The sequence below is a fragment of the Syngnathus floridae genome, chromosome 13 (assembly GCF_059516105.1).
Source record: "Syngnathus floridae isolate MCC-2025c chromosome 13, RoL_Sflo_1.0, whole genome shotgun sequence".
NCBI classification, from domain to species: Eukaryota; Metazoa; Chordata; class Actinopteri; order Syngnathiformes; family Syngnathidae; genus Syngnathus; species Syngnathus floridae.
The window spans coordinates 11,676,057-11,695,716 of NC_142425.1; the positions used below are offsets into that span (position 1 = coordinate 11,676,057).

Here is a 19,660-nt window from a genome sequence, read left to right on the forward strand (position 1 = left end):
CAAAGTATGCCATAAATAGGAAGCTCAAATATTTACAAAAAAAAAAAAAAAAGCACACTTCATTTGACTATTTTAAAAAGAAATATCACATTTACGTCATTTCTTAATGATGTACTCACAATTCGCTGGCCGTCGATGAGTTGCGTGACATGCTTTTGGGTGAGAGGTCATAATCGGAGTCGGAGCGGTAGAGGAAGGACTCACGCCGTTGACTGTGGGGGACATTGGACTGTAGGACCAGACCCGAGCCTGGGCTGGTCTGGGACTCCAAAGGACTGCGACCCACCGAAAGGCCATTTTCCACATCAAAACTGAAAAAAAGAGACAAACAATATATAAAAGACAATTTGCAGGAAGTCCCTCACTCATCGCTAACTATCATGTATCTGTATAGCATATAATAGAATTAATAATTATTTTAATATAAAATATATCAAATAATATAATAATCCAGGATAACACTGTCTTGCTCAAGGACACACTGATGATCACGTCAGATTGTTGACACACCGCAGTGTGAGAATCTTCTTGGACGTTCATGTGACTTTAGCTATTTGTCCTGATCTTTAAATAATAGGCCACCCCAAGCCACCTCTCTTGCCCGGTTGTAACAATAGAAAACAAAAAAGGTGCCCTCACAAAGCAATTGAAGGTTATTGGAGTCTATTTTTAGCACAGCCTGTCTAAAGCACTCCTCCTTATAGCTGCGGCTGATAAATGGAAGATGGCTAGCCCATTATGCAACTCGGGCTCAATGAACCAGCCTGATTCACAGCGAGAGAATTGAAGAGGTGGAGGTGGGGGGGGTGTGGGGGGATGCTCAGGAAGTCTGCATCCAGCACAGTGATGCGGTACATCATCTGGCAGCCCATTGGTGTGACATAGCAAAGATGGGCGGGGCTGAAGCAGCTCAATGATGATACCCTCTACCTAACCCAGGCCGGTTTCCCTCCCCGTGCCAGCTCAGTGAAACTGGCCGTGACGAGGCTCCATCAGAGGAGGCTAGTGACGTCAGAAGCTATAAATAGCTCTGCCTGGGGAACTGAGGCAGCTGTGAGGGAACTTACGTATGTAGCTCCCCCAAATACCCTTCACCATTTCATTCGAGAGGATTTCTTTGCCCTATAGTTTAATAGCGGATGCAAATATATGTTTAGGTGCAGTTTTAAATGGGATTTACAATGTTTTAAATGTGACCCCTTATTTTTCACTAAGTACAGGTAAAGGCTTTATTCTGCTGAGTTGAAACAGTAAATGCTAGAGCGATGGCGCCCACTGCTGGTGGAAATGGTGTACTGCATAATTTGAGCAAAAATCGCTTACATTACAGCATGTGTTTAAAATAAAAGAAATAAATCACCATCCAAGCCTTAAAGGGTTCATCCTGTAAATGAAAGATTTAAAGCAAGGAGTGTGTTTGTTGACTGATCAGCATATTTATTGCTGGAGCAGATTAAATTGAGATGAACTTTTTCCATCACTGTGAAGTGCCATAGTTGGCGTTTGTTATTGACGTTGACAATGTCAGCATAACATCAATTCAAACTTTCCACAAAATGGGCAGACAGGCCGGGAAAGGGAAAATGAGACAGGCTGGCGTCTTATTCATTCACTTACACTGCATTCATAACAAGATGACCTTGGTGGTCTTCTACCTTCAGCATTGTTCTCCAGTTGTGTGACGCAAATGACGGCCCCCCCTTTTTGCGCTTTAATTCAGTTCGACTCAACTTTTCTCACACCCACATCCTAACCTTCCGCCTTTGTTCCCAGGATGTCCAGTTTGCAGCTTTCATTGCACGGTCTGCCCTCAGTAGTTTAGTTTGTAGTACTCAACCATCATTTTATTTTAAACTGGAAATAATAATTACCACTTTCCACTGAAAACTAATTATGGTCAAATAAACCGGTAAATGAAAGCAGATTTTGTTGAATTTACTTTAGCAATAGTCCAAACTTCCAAGTAAAAAACTAAATCTAGGGAGACCTTCAATCAGTCATGTAATAGGCACAAGTATGCTAAGAGTCACAATGTCAGGATGGAAAATGACAAAAAGTATCATGTGTGTGTCATGTGCTCATGGGAACCGGGGGCTGAGGGATTTAAGTAAGATTCTCTCGTGCCCAAAAGAACACTGACGGCCAGATGTTATTTGATGGGGAATGACACAGGACTAGGGTCAAAGGTCAAGCCTTACATATCCAAACACATGCTACCTCCTGTTTTCATTTCTTGTAAGCGTGGGAATTGCCTGCGAGGCCTCACACATCACACCAGGAAGGAGGCAAGAGGTGAGGAGGAGAAAGGCAAAACAGATGAGGGAACGCTGCGTGGAGTGAGACCGTTTGTTGTCTTTGCATGGGAAAAATAATGGGAAATTTCTTTGGAAGAAGCAGCGGCCATTTTTAACTCTGCTTCCCTTTTCCCTGTGTTTATGTCTTTATGACGTCACACATGGAGAAACAATTTATGTACCTACTGCATGTAACAATATGACTGGCGAGATTCTGAGCCAAGTAGTAGTAAGCCAATGCCGCCCTCTGCTGGCCATCATCAGTACGTCTCAGCAGAAGACAAAAGCGTTACAAATTTTGTATTTCTCATAAGTGAGCGTCTCGCTCAAAGCCAGCTGAGATGTCCCTTCAACTTAAATGAAAAAAAATATGGATTAATTAAAATCATAAAAATAAACCCTCAGCTCTTTTTAATTTTTTTTTAATTTTTATAAAACATGATTAAATTATACTCTGATGCGTAATGCTCTCCTCAGCAACCATAGTGGACCACTGTCAAAACACAACAAACATTCCCCGTCCAACATCAACATCTGATCTCAGAACAGCTACACGTCTAAATATAGCCGAGTGAAGGACAAGCTCACGTTCAAGGCAGGTCATCAGTTCGACTTAGTACATATATATGGTACATATGCCTGTCCATGATCTTGAGTTGAGATCACATAAAAATAACTATCCAAAAAAATTCTCAAAACACATCACTGAAACATCTCTGACCTCGCTGACATTATTTTCGAATTGTGATTGAAATATAATCACAATTGATATTTGTGCACGACCACAAAGGCAGATTCACTTTTCCATGAAGAAAGCTATCGATCAAGGAGTCTACGGGTCGTGATTAGCTCTGTCCGTCCAGTGGCGCGGAATTCAATACAGTGGCTGATCACTATTAACATCATTAGAAGCTGGAAAGGACAGTCACACACCAGTCCAGAAAAGCACACAAAACACACACACCCACACACACAGTCACAGAGGGCAGTGATTACCCACCCAGTGGTCAAGGCCCACTTTTGGCTCTGTTATCGATCGAAAAATCGAACAACCTGACATCACACTGATACACAAACTGGATGGGCTAGTTGAGGCCGTAAGACGCACGCACGCAGATTCCACCTGGGCCGCTAACAAGCGACGCTGCGCTCTCCTCTAATCATGTTCATATAGGACTAATTGGCGTCTTTGGTTATACGGTGATTGAGTCGGACAGAGAGTCACGATTGCGCCACTTCTTCCTCTAATTAGCTAAAGGTAGCTAAGGAGCAGCTGGTCCTCAAGCTCACAGTGGGACGGACAGGGCAAAAACACATTGAGGCTGTTTTTCTAAAGGCTTTCTTTGCTATTTGATGTGTTTTATTCTTTTGAATTGATAAGATCGTAATAAAAAACATTCAATTTGAGTTATTTAAAACAACATAAAATGTGTACTTTTTATATTCATTATATTAATTTTATTTATATTATTATTTATATTTTTTGTTTAAAAAAGTAGTTTGATTCATTCCATATTTGTTTAACATTAATTAACAGGTTAATCTGTTTTCACAATCTTATTCTGACAAATACTGTAATCAGCACGGGCCTAAAAAAAAAATCCATATTGATTGGTGCCTTTTTTGTTTCAAATTGTTTTTTGTTTCCAACCAAATCTGAAAACACGAAGGGTGATTGAATCGTGCTAATTTTCATGCATTTCATGGCATGCAACTGATGCCTCATCACCAAAACATTTGTTCTTTGCACAATATGGGCCCTTGTTAATTGAGCAATGGGCAACCAGTTCGAGGCTGAAATGAGTAGCATCCGACTGGCTGCAGAAAAACAATGAATTGTTAATTCCAATCATGTCTGACTCATTGAAAATGTGGAGCAAATTCTTCCGATTACGTCGCAGCACGCATCCACAACTTTTACTCTACTTACTGGAATGCCCTTGCATGTATAAATTAAACAGAAACAGCACACTCACCAAGGAGCAGCCACGACTCATGCTCTAACACACGCATGCAAACTTGCTGACGTCACACACACACACCCCAAAATGCCCCGCCTCCTAAAAATCACATAGTATGTACACACACTCCAATGAGCACAGTATTTTCTATACAATCTCTGCTTGTAATTAGATTTTTTTGTTTTATTCAAATATGTTTGCAATAGCTTTGCAATGTGTGTTTTAATAAGTTTAAAGTTAAAAAAAAAAAAAAAAGACCTGATGACTTAACATGAGTAAACTGTGAGTCATGTCTCAACGTGATGACCAAAAGGGCTGGTTAACCCGCTGGGACGCCACCAAAGTTCACAGCTCATTGACGGACAGGACAGGACAAGACATGCGATACCTGCGTGTGTTGCACGTGACATTTCCACGCCTTCTGGATAAAAACATTTCGTTATGGTCACATTAGTCATTATTTTATGATGTCTGTAGAGAGCAATAATGGTTTAAAAATATATATTTTTTTATATACTATATATAATTTTAAAAAGAATTATGTATATATAATAAAAATATTAAAATATAATAAAAATATAATAAAATATAATAAATAAAAATAAATACAATTCAAACAAACTCCAACAACTAAACTATATTACTGATTTTGTGCCCACACTTCTTTCTGTAAGTTCAACTGGTCCATTATGCCATATTTTTCCCATTGTATACAATGGTCATTGTGCGGCTGTCTAAATCCAGGGTGTGCAAGGTTATCTCGCTTTCTCACTCACTCTCACTTATTTTTCCAGTAGATTTGGAAATGTCACCGTTGCAATTAAAAGAATGCTGAGTCCACAGCTGAGATAAGCACAATAGTCAAGTGGACCGCATTTGCATAGCCCAATCAAATATTTGCATGAAATAGAAAAGCTCAAACCTTACAATGTAAAGTCATATGATGAAGGTGAGTCATCTTTTTATGTTAAACGTAGCAGTGAAAGTCACTCTTCCTTGACTGTACGTTCAAAGTGTTATTACGCACATGTGGTTTATCCATCAGGCCCATATGCGGTTGACTGCCATCATTAGCCACGTTTTTGCAAAGGCGTTTTACCAGCGGGACAGCCTAAACATACTTTGATCCTCCTCTTTCCTCACACAGGATAAAAATGACTTTTTCCCTCTCAAAAGGTTCTGAAAAGAAGACAGACTTCCTTCGCTGGGATATACTGACTATTTCTTGGCAACAATACAATGTTGCTATTGAAAATAAAAAATACTTTCACCCTGAACATGGCCTTGCACTACACAAAAAGCACATACATAACTCTTGTGATATTTAATATGCCATAGAAAACTGATTGGAATGACCTACCTCAAAAAAAAAAAAAAGGAAGCCATTTTCTTCATCTATTTGGATGCATACACAAAATATTTTGTTAAAAGAGTAAGAGGCAATGATTCCGCTGATTTGTTTAAATTTGCATATTTAAGAAAAAAAAAAACTCCTAAAGTGATCCCGTTTCAACTTCAACTTTTCTTTAAGATAATTATTACAACCTGGAAGAATGAGAACTGATATAAATTGGCTATATCTTTTTTTTCTGTATACAAGAAAACAGTACAACTGTCTGCTGGCTATTGGGGAAATAGCAAGAAATGATTAAAAATTCAAAAGAGTATTAAGATGTAACCAATTCTTGTTGTAAATCACAATCTGTGATTTAAGAGCTTCATTAAAAACTCCCTGACAAGCAGCAAAGAAATGTCCAAATTATTTAAGGGAGTCAAATTACAACGAATTTCACTGACAAGGCAATCTAGCATAGTGTAAAGCCAACCACAAAATTAATCAATATAATTGTTCTGTTAAATTTAATCCCGATATTGGGACTGAATAATCAAATAAATCACTGAGGGATGATGAACTTCATCTGTAAATCTTTCAATGTGTTATGTTCCCTGATTTATGGAGCAATGAACTGGGATGGGGGTGTCAAACTTTGCCTTCTTTTTGAAATTCGTCAAAGGTTTGCAATTCTGGTGCACATCTTGCCTACCGTCTTCGCTTCTGCACGATATCGATGGGTCTGTTGACAGCGCACGGAGAACCGCCGATATTCCCGTGGCGCATTTTCAAGTAGCGCTCCTGGAACGAGGGAGCCAGGTATACACAGTTAGTCGGCAAACTCATCTTCTGAGTCGTCCTTCCTTCCTTCCTTTCTGGATCGCCCGCTAATCGTCCCCTTCCTCCTCTCGCGGCCACTCCGCGACTCCTCGACTTTTGCGTGCGCTTTCCTTTGCCCTCACGCCACTTCGGGTTTCCTTTGACGCACGAACAGATGGAGGAAAGTCCTCCTCGGTTTGTTTCAGATGCATGCCTCAAATCCAAAGAAGAAAGAAAGTCCAAGGAAGTGTTGGCTTTAATGAGCCATATTCCCTGATTTCATTTGGTTCCGAAAAGCTGGGGACGAGAAGGCGAGAGCAAGAGCAAGGCGGTTTGTTTCAAATCTAAAGTGAGCGGAACTCGGTGACGGACGAGACCGTACACTCCTCCCTCTCTCTGCCCCTCTATGGCTCGCTCAACTTGTCTCCTCCTTCCATGCACATGGCCGCAGTGTGCCTTTAAAAAAAACCACATGAAGTATGCGCGTGTGTATGTTCAGAATGTGTGTGTGTGTTGTAGGGAAAAGAGGAGGGTCTGCGATTGGGCAATGGTTGCAGTGAAAGAAAAAAAAAATGACGGTAGTGTAAATGCACGTAAGCAGTTGTAGTTTTGCAACTATGCAAGTTGTATAACAGACATAGGCAAATAGTTAAGGAGTTGGAAATAGTTTGAGGAGGGAGCACTACTGATTAGCACGTCTGATTTATGGTTTGAATCTCAGCTCTGGCTTTACTGTGCTTTCTCCTCGTATAGCCCCCAAAAATGTGGCACAATGTCTATAATTTTTTTTTTTTTTTTAATGTGGACTCATCAGACCATGACGATATGGACTTCAGATGATGAAATCCTTCGATTCATTGCACATTGAGAAACGATGTTCCTCAACTGGTGGATTAGAATAATATGTCTTTGTAGTTGATTCTAATATAAATTGAAAATATTTTTTGCAAATTTTTGCATTACTTTTTTTTTAAGTCGCAACTCCTGTAGAATTGGAACAAAGTGACAAAACTGATAGGATGACTAAAATGCATACGCCACGTTATTGTTAATTCTCTGAATCTATCTTCTTCAAAAGAATCACCAGTGAGTTACTGCAAAAGGGATGAATGGACTTGTTGGACCTAATATGTCATCAACTCATGGACAAATATTTGTCTTTTGAGACATGGGGCAAGGGGGGCTGACGCAAAAGTGTTGGCAGGCACATCGTACAGAAAAGTGGGACAAGAAGGGAGGGACCCTCAAAAACCTCAAACAACCCTTGGTTCAAATGTTACTGGAAACACTTATGGTGGTCAGGGAAGTTCATTGAACTTTGGTGCCGACCCAATCTAGTTGTAGATGTTCAGATTGTCTATGTGGACACGTTACGTTGCTCTTGGCTGATTTTTAGCATTTTAATTTAATGGCTAGGCACATGAAGTATAAACAGCAATGACAACAATTGACGAACTTCATTTAGAGGTTTTGATGAACCTCACATTTCTGAAATAAACGGAGAAACCCAAAGAAAGCACAGAGAGAGTCCAAACAGGAAAGCCGGGAGTTAAGATTCAAGCCCCGAAACAGGCTGACAAAACCACGAGTTTGCCGTGCTACCTGCCAAAATCAAATCACGCCGCATACGAGTTGGTTAAAATCTCCATTGCACAACAGCTGACTTCTTCATGCTTACAAACTTGTCAGTTTGCGTTAAGCTAACAAGCAAAAGGCACCTCCTATCCCTCCCACACGTGGGCCACTTCCCTCCTTGTGCAAAGCGCTTGTGAAACCAAGCCGCTGGACCTGGAAACAGATGCGGCGGGGATGGAGAACGAGGTGTTTGTGCGCCCACCGTGTAACTGAATCCAGCCATCAAATGGCTTTTGCAGCCCAGCTGGCTGCTGGCTCCTATGACAACATTAACTCTGTTAATAAGAATAAGCTGTGTGATTTATGTCTAAGGGTGTGTGTTTTGTGTCATCAAATTCCACTGTTATCAATATAAAAAAATTATTTGTATATTTGATTTGACGTCTAAAAACTTATACTTTGAATTATGCTTTGAATATTCGTTGATAATTAATTGCCAAAACATCAACGCGCTCCCTGATACAGCATTCCAACCGACTCACCAGCAGATGTCGCTCTAGTCTAACCTAAGAAAACACAGTGAAATTAAAAGGCCATTCTGTCAACATCCAAACTGAACTGGTTTTGCATACAGGAAGCAAAACACATTGCATTTTTCTTGACCGCACTTTCACTTGATGAGTGATACTCACTGATGCCTATCCTATTTGACATATTTACAAGCACTCCTAAATAAACAAATATTTTTTGGTGTATGTAATCATATCTGGCACAATTAATATGTATTATGGGAATGGTGACAGAGACACGGTGTGTGTCTATACATGAGAAACAAGAAACACATGTCACATTCACGTGTAATGAGCAGCCAGGCCCTGGGCTGAGGAACTATTCCAAGCATGGTGGGTTTATTTTGGGGGCCTGCTGTATTATGCTTTTCCCCCTTTACCGCTCTTGCTCCGGGTTAGAGCAGGCTACAGCTGCTGATTAAGAGTCTCATACTGGGAATAAACTGGGTCATATATAGGGTTCATTTTCACAAGATTACAATTTAAATGTTGAATTTTCCCAAGATATTAGTAACGCATGTCATCACATTCTTATCATTTGACAAGATTGGCAAATAAAATGTCATTTTATGCAATGATAGCAACCATTGTGTGCAGCAGCTGACCCAGCAGTCAAAATTGTCTCCATACAGTCACTGAGTAAACTTATTTGACACACTGACTGATGACAACTTGTAACACTCGGCCCCACGTGTGACTGCAAAACATCTGAGCGAAACAGGAACTCTCCTTTTGAAACATGTTCAAACCCGAGACGGAGATAACTTAACATAATACATTTCAGGAAGTCCTGCAACTCATCCGCTGCATTCAATGATACAGATATTTTTCAGTCCATAACAAACAATCCATAAAGCTGGGAGCATTATCAAAGTCCCCGAGGCAAACCTTTGCCACACCCGTTTAGAATACTTCCGTTTAACGACACACGACTTCAACCTTCCTTCTTTAGGAATGCACGTTACGTTCATGTTAAATCTCAAACTTTTTTAAAAACTGTGAGGTCAAAAACAACAAGTTGTGGCAGTACCGCTTCATCTCATATTGGGTTATTTTTCTAACCCATTTTTTTTTTAAATGAAGCAATAATAAATGTCAAATCATCAGGGAAACTAAAAAAAAAAATTGAAAAAATGTGAAATCCATGTGCCGGTATTCCATAAATGAAAATAAAGACCGCATCCTATTGGCGTGAGATTAAAAGTTAAAATAGCTAGCAAACATTTCCACCCTTGTGTTTTACTATTAATCATCTGCAAATACTCTCTCTGAATAAGCTAACAAAAAAAGAAAAAAAACCTACCCCAAGCACGAGTGTCGTCGACCGAAACTTGATGTCACCCCTTTCCTTGCCAATCTCGAGTCTTTGTTCATTGTCACACTTAACTCACACTCTCAGCTGCAACGACAGTAAGCTATACATCGCAACCAACTCGTGTTATTTTCATTCAAGAACCAGCCGATGGGTGTGGACTAACTCCATTTTTTTCTTTCCTTTCCAACAACCCAAACAGGTAAGCGACAAATGCAAAGCAAGCAGATGCAGGATCCAATTAATCCTCAGAGCCTCGGGATAAAAAGGAAAAAAAAAAAAAAATTCACAGATGATCCAGTGAGGCAAGCCAAGACAAAATGGGCTGGAGTGTAAATGTCAATTTGTCTTTCCAAGAGGGAAGTCACAAAGTATTTCATGGAGGTGAAGGATTTTTTCTCACCTTCACTCAAAGCGAGTCAGATCATGTTTAGCAGCAAAAAAAAAAAAAGCTTTGTCATGCAATTTCATGCAATCGGTTTCAGTTGTTGTTCCTGCAGATAAAAAAAGCTTTGTCATGCAATTTCATGCAATCGGTTTCAGTTGTTGTTCCTGCAGGACCAAATCCACAAGGGTCTGGAGGACTGACTGACTGACTGCCCATCAGGGGCCGTGGGATATTCACAGGGTATCCACTACCACAGCAAACATGCCAACCCTCAATGACTTGGCGTCAAGTTACCGGGGGGATTATTCTTGAGGATGCACTTTGCAATGCCTGATATGTCAAAACATTGAGCTGGAGATTAAGAGAATGGTGAACTTTGGAAGACTTTGTACATAGCAACATTGAAGGGAGGGAGTTTCACCTTGGCACACAGAGATTTGACTGGAGGGTGTTATTATGTCTGGTAACAAGTAGCAGAGAGCTGGCTCAGCCTGGTTCCTTCTTGTTAAGACATGTGATCAAAAGGAAGTCCAAATTGAACTGAAAATATTGATGTGTAGCATAAATTACCATACAAAAAAAATCTATAAAATGAATCATTAAAAGACATTTATGCAAATTATTCATGGATGACCATGAAGCAGAAAGTTAATGATGGAATAAGTCATTTCGAGATTAGCCTTGGTGTTAAAATATAATAATAGTGTAAGGATTCTTATTTAATCACCACACTCAACATTTAAAATTAAATATTGTTTTCATATTAGGCAAAAAGCCTTGTCTCGTATTCAAAATACTGCTTTGGCGCCATCTGCTGGCATCTTGGTGCCAAGCACTTATGTTGAATTGGAGAGGGGGAAGCTTCATTCAGTCAAGACTTTGTCTAATAGAGAAGAAAAAAGTGCTTTGTTGCCATCTTGCTGCACAATAAGTAAATAGATGATTTTATTTTACTAATAGCTAATTATTATAGCGGAATTTTTACTAGATTACATATTTAAGTGGCGCTACTCCTCCATGTCAAAAACGAGCAGAGAAAGATAACCTTTCTGAAGAATGGGATAGCCAAAGAACCTTCTAATGCGAAGCGACAACAATAGTGGAGTACAAAAACACACTTCACATCTTCTCAACTCATTAATGTCTCTCACAGTTCATGATAAAGCTGGTAGGCAAGGTAACACAGATGGTGAGACAGCCGACAGTCTGCTGACTTGAGGCTGAGAACACCACACACACCAGTTTAACTCTGATCTTTGCATATATTAGCAAAACAATTGATTGCATGAATCCAATAACGTTTTATTTTATGACAATACCTGAAACTGTGTGTAAAACGTTCACCAGGAGCTTGTGCCAAAGAAAGTCACAGGATGACATCCACAAGGCTTCACTTTGCCAGACTGAGTGACAAAGAGTCCGTCTCGCCACAAACGACCCAGCTCATCTTTCTGTAGGAGGCCTCAAGCACTCACACGTCAAGCTTTTTCTTTAACATGCAGCTCAGGTAGTCCGTGAACAAAATGTAACTCGGCTTGAATTGATAATGAAGCACTTCATGCATGCACGCTCTGTTGCTATAGCTCTGTTTACAAAGCGCTGAGCCCTGCCTACATAAATATGGACAAGCCTCAATTTTGAGACTTCATACCAAAGGTGTCACTTCCTGCAGAAGTAAACCAGCAGCACCAGTTTACATCTGTTTCCTTTTTTTTTTTTTGTACATCAGAACAAATACCAGAGCTGTTTTAGTTGTCAACAGGCAGTAGGTGAGATAAGACATGTGATTGTCCGCTCTCTAAAAACAGAGTCAGCTTTAGATAAGATCGCTCAGCTCACATTTTATTTCTATCTCAAGGGGAAAAAAACTTTCCATGCTGATTTAGGAGCGATGAAAATGTAGATCAAAGTGAAGTATTTATTTTATTTTATTTATATGAATCGTATAGACATAAACAGTAGCTAGCTTAAACAGAACTCTGATAGAAAATAGGGTTTTGGATAAGCTCAGGTTGATGACTCTCTTGATAATTATTCAATATTAAATTGAGATAGATGAGCCAGTGCCGCTCGAATCGTAAAACATTCATGAGTGTGCAGATTGTTTTTCTCCCAGACAGGGCAATCGGTTATACTTAGATCAGGTGGCTAAAGAGGAAACCAAATAAAAAGCCCAAATATTACACAACGGCTGCATGTATTCGAACTTATTCTTATTATAGTCCCAAATGTGAAAATTGTTGATAAATTAACGAAAAGGTCACACACATCTGCTCCTTTTCCAGATCAAAACTGACATTTACCATTTGTGTGGTGAAAGGTCAGACACGACAGCATTTGAAGGGTGCATGGGAAGGATTCTTTTTTTTCCCCACCTGCGATTGCCGAAAAGTTTCAAATGGTGTCATGATCGGGCCTGATCTTTATTTGTGTTTTTTAGAACACACATATATTCCAAAATGCAGTTTCAGTTACTAAAACGGTTAGCTAGTTAATTAGTAGTCACCCTTCGTCAACTATACAAGAACCGGGCGCCGCTGTTTGATTGCGAGTGACTTCATTCATTCGCCGGCAACCGTTTTCACATTTTCCGATGCTATATAAACATCACGGTCTAATAAAGCTTAACGATGCCAGGAAAGCGATGACAGTTATACTGTTGTGCCAAAATGGCCTCGGTGCCATAAATGTAATCTAGTCTGTCCATTTGTTTGACTAATCAACACCGAGATGGACCCAGATCAATTAGGTCCATTATGCCGACATAATGCAATGGTAATAGATTGTATCATGTTGCTACCAACTTCAATTATATTTTATTTTTGTTGATTATTTAGGAGAAAAGGCTTATTTTTGTCATAATAATGCTTTCCCTCCCATTAATATGAATGAAATTAAAAACGTCAGTTCCACTTAGAAAGCATCGTTGAGCGATGATTTTTTTTTTAGTCTCAAGAGTGATGGGTTTCGATTTATATGTGGCTTGTTATAACGTGAGTGAAGAAGGTTCTGTGATATTGCTACGATGTCCCCAGAAGTGCTCAATCGGGAAGCAAGTGCGAGCTGGAAAAATCTCTATTTGCTGTTGTGATTGCTTTCCTCTCTGCAATACATGGAGCATCGCTGAGCAAACAGCACCCAGCACAGATGGGCTTGCTGATATTTATCGGAGGATTTTCCTTCCTTAAAGCCCACTGCGACTGTGTGATAAATAAAATAAGCCATCAGGAGCGACCAGGGTTTACCAACAGGTTTTTTTGTGATTCCTAAAATTTGATTACAATGGATACTTAAAATGACTAATAATTTCATGACATATTTTGCCTGGTCCAGATTAATCTCAACCTCCACACTGAATCTGAAATTCTTTACGTTTCTTTTGCAGAGAGACTGACATGGGTTTAATAAAGAAACATCAGAGCGCCATTTAACGCCATAAGCAAAGAAAATGAAACAAACGAGTTGATCAAACGAGCATGTGGCCGTTTCCGAGAAACACTGAAATGCTTTTTGCTACGGGGGAACGGTTTGCCTTGGAAATGAATAAACAATGTTCGTCCTCCATTTTCAGACAGACTGAGAAAGGCTAAAAAAAGAGAATTTGTGTGACACTCTTCATCAAAGTGGATTCAGAGACTTTGAGCTCCTTTTTCCAGTCGATAAAATGTTTTTTAAGTGATTAAGTGAAACTAATGGCGTCATCAAAACCACAGTTGCAGGGCTGAGAGTAATTTTACATTTTACCATTTCTAATTTACATTTTACAATTAATTAATTTTACTACTTAATTTGACAATATCTGTCATTTTAGTTAAATAGAAGTTTTATTTTCACAATGACGACGATGTTGTACTTATGCAACCCGTATGACTCATATGCATGAAATAGGTGGCAGCTAGAAAAAAAAAAAATCATTCATTGAAAAAAATTGCATTGTTATCGTTCAATCTACACCAGAACATGTTTGTATGTGCAGAAAGCAACTGGCAGTCGGACTAATGGAAGAATCTGGCCTTCACTGCGTCATCAATGTAACACAGGAGGCGTTAATGTTGCACTTTCAAGAATGCAGAGGCTGATGAATTCCGATTCATCATATGTGTTTAAATCTATTTATTGTTTGGACACCCACATCCTCTTTCTTTAAAGGGGAAAAAAAAGAAAGAAAAAAATGTGTATGGCCCGGCTACATTTCTCGATTTGAAAATTCAGCCCAACTGAATTCACGATCGAAATATTTCCCAAAGTTGTTTAACGTGATGATATAATTGACTATCAGGGGGATTAACGAAATCATTTGTTGACGGCAAATGTCACCACGAGCTCAGCTAAGGCGCCTGTCATGCCCCATCAGATTTGCAACAGCAAATCACATCAACCGTTTTAATCGAAGCCTTTGTCGCGCTGAATAAAAAGCTACTCTCCAGAAATACTGACGTGCTGGCAGATGTGTGATAATGTGAGTACCTCAATCAAAAGACATTCAATTCGCTCAAAACGATTATTCACACATTTCTTTTAAGAGATTTAAAAAAGATTTGGGGTGGTCTCAACAAGATCAATGCAAATAATGAAAATACTTCTCCTTTTTTTTTGTATGAGGTTACTGTGACACTTTAAAACAGAGTTTGGACAAAACCAAGAGCAAGAACAATGGATGTCGTCCAAAGAAGAATGGAAAGCAAGGCAGAACCTCCATCATTGTGACCGATGAGGTGCAAAGGGTAGTTAGCTTCCCGCTAGCTAAAACAATCGATCACACAACCGCATCTTCTCTGTGTGCACAAAATCGAAAGGGGGTCCCCATTATCGGACTGGAAGAAATTTTTCAGAAATTATGATTGGACCAAGCGAGAAACAAAAAATCTTTCTCACTTCCACCTCGAGTGGGAGGATTTATTTCCACTATGTTAATTCAAATATTCAAAGTGTGTTTTGCCTCATCACTACACTGAAGAAAATGAATATAAAGCAGCATCATGGAGTCTGTTCATAAAAAAAAAAAATACTTGACTTCCAAAATCTTTCCCCAAAATGTGCTATGTTCCACAACAGACAGCATTCCAAATGCTTTCCTGGGCACACTGCATACTAATTGGAGCTTCAGCAGAGTTGGAAGATGAAAAGGTAATGGAGAAGTGTTCTCTCTCCAAAACTTCCAATCTGTCTTGGGAGAACCATTTCAAAGACATTTTACTACAGGCTACTAAATCACTATTATAAGACCCACATTCTAGATAGATTTAAAAAAAAAAAAAAAAAAAAAAAAGGGGTGAATAAGCATCGTAGCCATTGCAGCCTTGACTTGTCTGGATTGTTTTAAGGGATTAAATTTAAACTCTATAAAATGTCATTTTAAATGTTAAGGGTGATTTTTTTTTTTTTTAACAACTGCCTAGCAGTATTGTTCGCTTCCCTAGTGTTATTTTAATAATGCTTAGACTTCAACCAATATTCAATCTATGTAAAGGCATATGAATATTCTCTCTATGGAACCAAAACATGTATGTTAGATTAATGTAATCTGAAATTTTTTTTTTTTTGGGCTAAATCAGGTCCCAGTTTCAAATTTCAATTGATTTAGTTTTTTATTCTTACACATACATTTTGGAGTTAATTAGTACACTGTCCATGATGATAACCAATGGCAGAACTATATAGAAACAACATACAATAAAACTAACATTGCAACACACACTTTATTGCAAGTTGCGAATTGAAATTTGCAATTCATTACCGTTTAAGCGAGCAGGGCCAGGACAATCGCGGTTTCTTCAGTACGGGTCGGAGCTTCTCCAGCGTCCTGTTACGGCACAGGTAGCACTCGGTGTCCGAGTTGAAGCGCTGTTTGAAGCGAATGTTTGTCCTGGGCTGCCGCCACAAATGCTTGGGCGCTTTGGCAAGCCCGGCTCCCTCTCGGCAAAGCGCCGCGCACTCCATGATGTGCGAATGCTCGGTTGCTCGTTTTCTCGGCGCCTTTGCGAGCGAATTTCTTCCGTAAACAGAAGCGGTAGGGGAGGGGGGGGAGGGAGAAGAATTTCAAGTGGATGTTAGAGGAGGTGCGCGCGTGACATGGTGCGCCTGCTGTCCACGCGCCGCACTGATGAAGAGACTGGCGGAGCACTACTCGGCTTTCTGTCTCCTCCTCTTCTTTTTCTCTCCGTCGCTCGAGCTCTCGGCATCCTGCCTCACTTGGCCTTTCTGCCACTCTCGGCCCCTCCTGGGTCCGAGCGGATGGCCATCTGTCCGTTTGGAAACTGGTTTGCTAAGCGTTTAATGCCACCACCCACTTGAGGCGAGGATTTGCTTTATCAAAAATCATTAGATTTGGTTTTTTTCTTTTTAGGGACCTTAATGTGATTTGGACAATTGTTCTCAGTTTTAATCTTGTTTTGGTTCACATTATCGCTGACGAAAACCGCAGTAGACTTAGTTGACGTAAATAAAAAGGTTAGTCGACCCCTGTAAAATTACAGTTTGGCACCCATAGATTCGCATATTCACAATTTTTAGTTTTTGCAATTTTTAAAATATTTTTAATATTATTTTGGGGTAAATGTTTTAAATATTATTATTTTTTTAATATTATTTATGGGTCAGGATGCCCCCTTGGTGATCACACAATCTATGCTATTCACCAATCTGAGATAGGAAATGAGCTGTCACAGACACAATCTTAAAAAACAAACAAAAAATTGTCTTCGGGCGACCGTAAAATGATAACCCGCCTAAATCCAAAAGAAAAATGCTGCTGCCTACTACACTGCATACAATTTGTCCATACCATGTTCACTTCCATAAGAATGCAAATCAAGTTGGCTGTGTTCACACCCACAAATGCGCAAACCACCCTTTTTATGGAATCCACAGACATTGTGTGCAAGACAGGTAAATGGAAATAAAGAAAAACAAACTGACCGGTGTTCATCGTGACTGGCCAATGCTCGACAATAGAGAACTTCAAGTCGATGCAGCGGTAAGCCATGTGCAGCAGAAAAGCGGCGGGTGTCCGAATGGTGATCCTGACACGAGTGTCTCCTTCGTAGCGGCGGAAGCAGCAGCGGGCCCGAGTAGCGCCGCCTGACCACCTGTTGGGCGACAGGAAGCGACTCCCTACGACCCTAGAGATCAACGACAAGGAAGCGGTTTCATTTTTTGGAAAAACGTGTCGAAAACAAACATGAGTCAGATTCGTGACTACGTTCATTTCTATCATCTGGTCTTGCGTGCATGTGGATCACACATCCATATTCAGCATTATGCTAAGTAGCGTACGCTGATTTTGTGTACATAACAATAAGGTTTCAAGAGGGATATCAACACTGCCCACAAACAAAATAAAACAGTTCAGTCCAACAGCGGGGAGATGAAATTGCTTTTTTGTCTAGCCTATAATTGGACTCTTTGTTTCAAAGTGAAAGTACATTCTCACTTATTAATAAACAAGTGAGGCCGCCGGGTCAATAAAATATCTAGACCCTGATTATAGCTACGACTTTCCTAACGGCAAGGGAGAGTCGATATCGTACCGGGAAAGAATAACCACGTTTACTGATCGTTTGCTTCAAGCGAATTGGGTTTTTTATCAGGCGAAATCTAACTTCAAAAGTCAATATTAGGGGACTTGTTGGCCATCTCACAAGGATTTACATAATAGCTTGTTACAAATAACACATCTGAAAAGAGCTCAGGAGACTTTTTGTTAATGTTTTTTTTGGACTGCTAATAGGATGTATGATGCTGTTTTCACACATTAATCATAGCGACATCAACAATGCATGGATACTTGTTAACATTTAATTAGGGAAGATCACACCAGCGGAAGCGATGCGGCCTTGTGCTGATGACTGACTCGCAGTCGTGATATACATCCATCCATAATTAGCCTGGCTGCATTATTTATTTATTTTTTTTCGGTGTTGAAGGTGAATGACAGCTCGGAGAAGAGTCTCATTGCCTTCTTGACAAATGAGAACATGACAAACCCATTGTGCTGGTGTGAACAAACAAGTAGCCTATTTTAAAAGTGTCAAGATGATACAGAGGCGCCCAAAGAAACCGACAGCAGCAAAATCAATATCCTCTTTGTTGATGACCTGCTTCTTTGACGTCTAGAACCGACAATGGCAGTGAAGACTTTAGAAATAGGATGCCGTCTGGGAAGTACGTATTTTAAACACGGAAAAATGAATGTGGATTATCCAAAGAGGCTTCAGCCTGTTTTTTTTTTGGCACCTTGTTGTTTTCCAGCCGTAAGAAAGCAGCTGCTTGTGTTATCACCTGGCTGGTGTCCCGCCATGCGACAAACAACAAGTGTGAATGAGATGGAAGCAAGAAGGGCCAGTGTGTAATCAGATGGGACAGAAGATGCTCAGCAGGTCTCCAATCAATAAGACAATTGCGCTCTTATTGGTCCTCACTTCTGCATTAATCAAGAGGCGGCCGCTGTGTCGATGACGATCTCTTTACCCGAGTGATTTTATGTATCGCACGTAACAACTTCAAGCCCGGATCGCTTTTTTCACTTGGCCTGAGTCATCAACTAAGAGGTGCAATCAATGAGTACTTTTGAAGTCACGAAAAACAAAATTAAATAAATTTTAAACTACAGCTTCACCTTAAAAGAGTTATCGGATTTTTTTTTTGATAATACACTTTTATGCAGAATAAACTGTAAAGGATGTTTGCTTAATCGATGGCATAATCGATAAGAGTAATCGATTCTAAAAATATTCGATGACTGCAGCCTGCAGGTAAGACGACTTCACTTGTCTTATTTAATTCAAGTTCGCACAGTCAAACGCAGTCACGTTTCACGAGAAAAAAAAAAAAAAAAAGCTCTCGACACCAATCACCAATCTGCATAATTTGCTTTCACAAATAACCTTTTATATGCCCGCCTTCTGTGCTGCCATTCGGTAAATAAACAAAAGGTGCCGCTGGCACATTTGGCATTCATAAAGTGCCAAAGGAGGGTTAACTAACCACATAGCGGTAACTACTGTACAGCCAGCCTAGCAACCACCCACGGTGCCGTTTGGATTGAGATATCGTGGATAAAAATGAAAAGAAGTTTGGGATGGACATGAAACAGAGGCAACACCTGCGCGTCATACTGTGCGTGTGCTCACCGAGTGATTTGGAAACTTACGGATCATGCAGGTAATTTTATTGCTGACTGGCACACACACACTCATCTGATTAACAAGTTAATCTTGCTACAGATTCATAAAAAGCAAAAAAGTATTTTGATAATATCTTGGCTTAACAAACCAAACTGTAAATTAAAAGTGACAATATGTTGGCGCTGAACCTGACGCTGTGTGTAGCATCATCACGCAATCAGAGATGAGAGCATTTCATCAGGACGTCACCCTGCTGTTCTAAAAATGCATCAGGAGCAATCAAA

The 19,660-nt window shown here is 39.9% G+C and overlaps 1 protein-coding gene across 5 annotated transcripts in view; it reads right to left on the reverse strand.

The window, feature by feature from the left end:
* pde4cb (phosphodiesterase 4C, cAMP-specific b) overlaps positions 1–19,660 on the reverse strand; it is a 31,765-nt gene that overhangs the window by 8,655 nt on the left and 3,450 nt on the right. The window contains exons 3-5 of one of the 5 annotated variants that reach the window (XM_088395179.1): positions 17,170–17,372; positions 15,989–16,243; positions 120–311 (exon numbers count right to left, since the gene is read on the reverse strand). In XM_088395179.1, coding sequence (XP_088251305.1) covers positions 120–311; positions 15,989–16,243; positions 17,170–17,372 — 650 coding nt within the window. Of the gene's footprint in view, positions 1–119; positions 312–6,300; positions 6,842–9,854; positions 10,006–15,988; positions 16,244–17,169; positions 17,373–19,660 lie in introns of those variants that run through there. The other 4 variants (XM_088395180.1, XM_088395184.1, XM_088395181.1 and 1 more) reach the window with 4 other exon arrangements.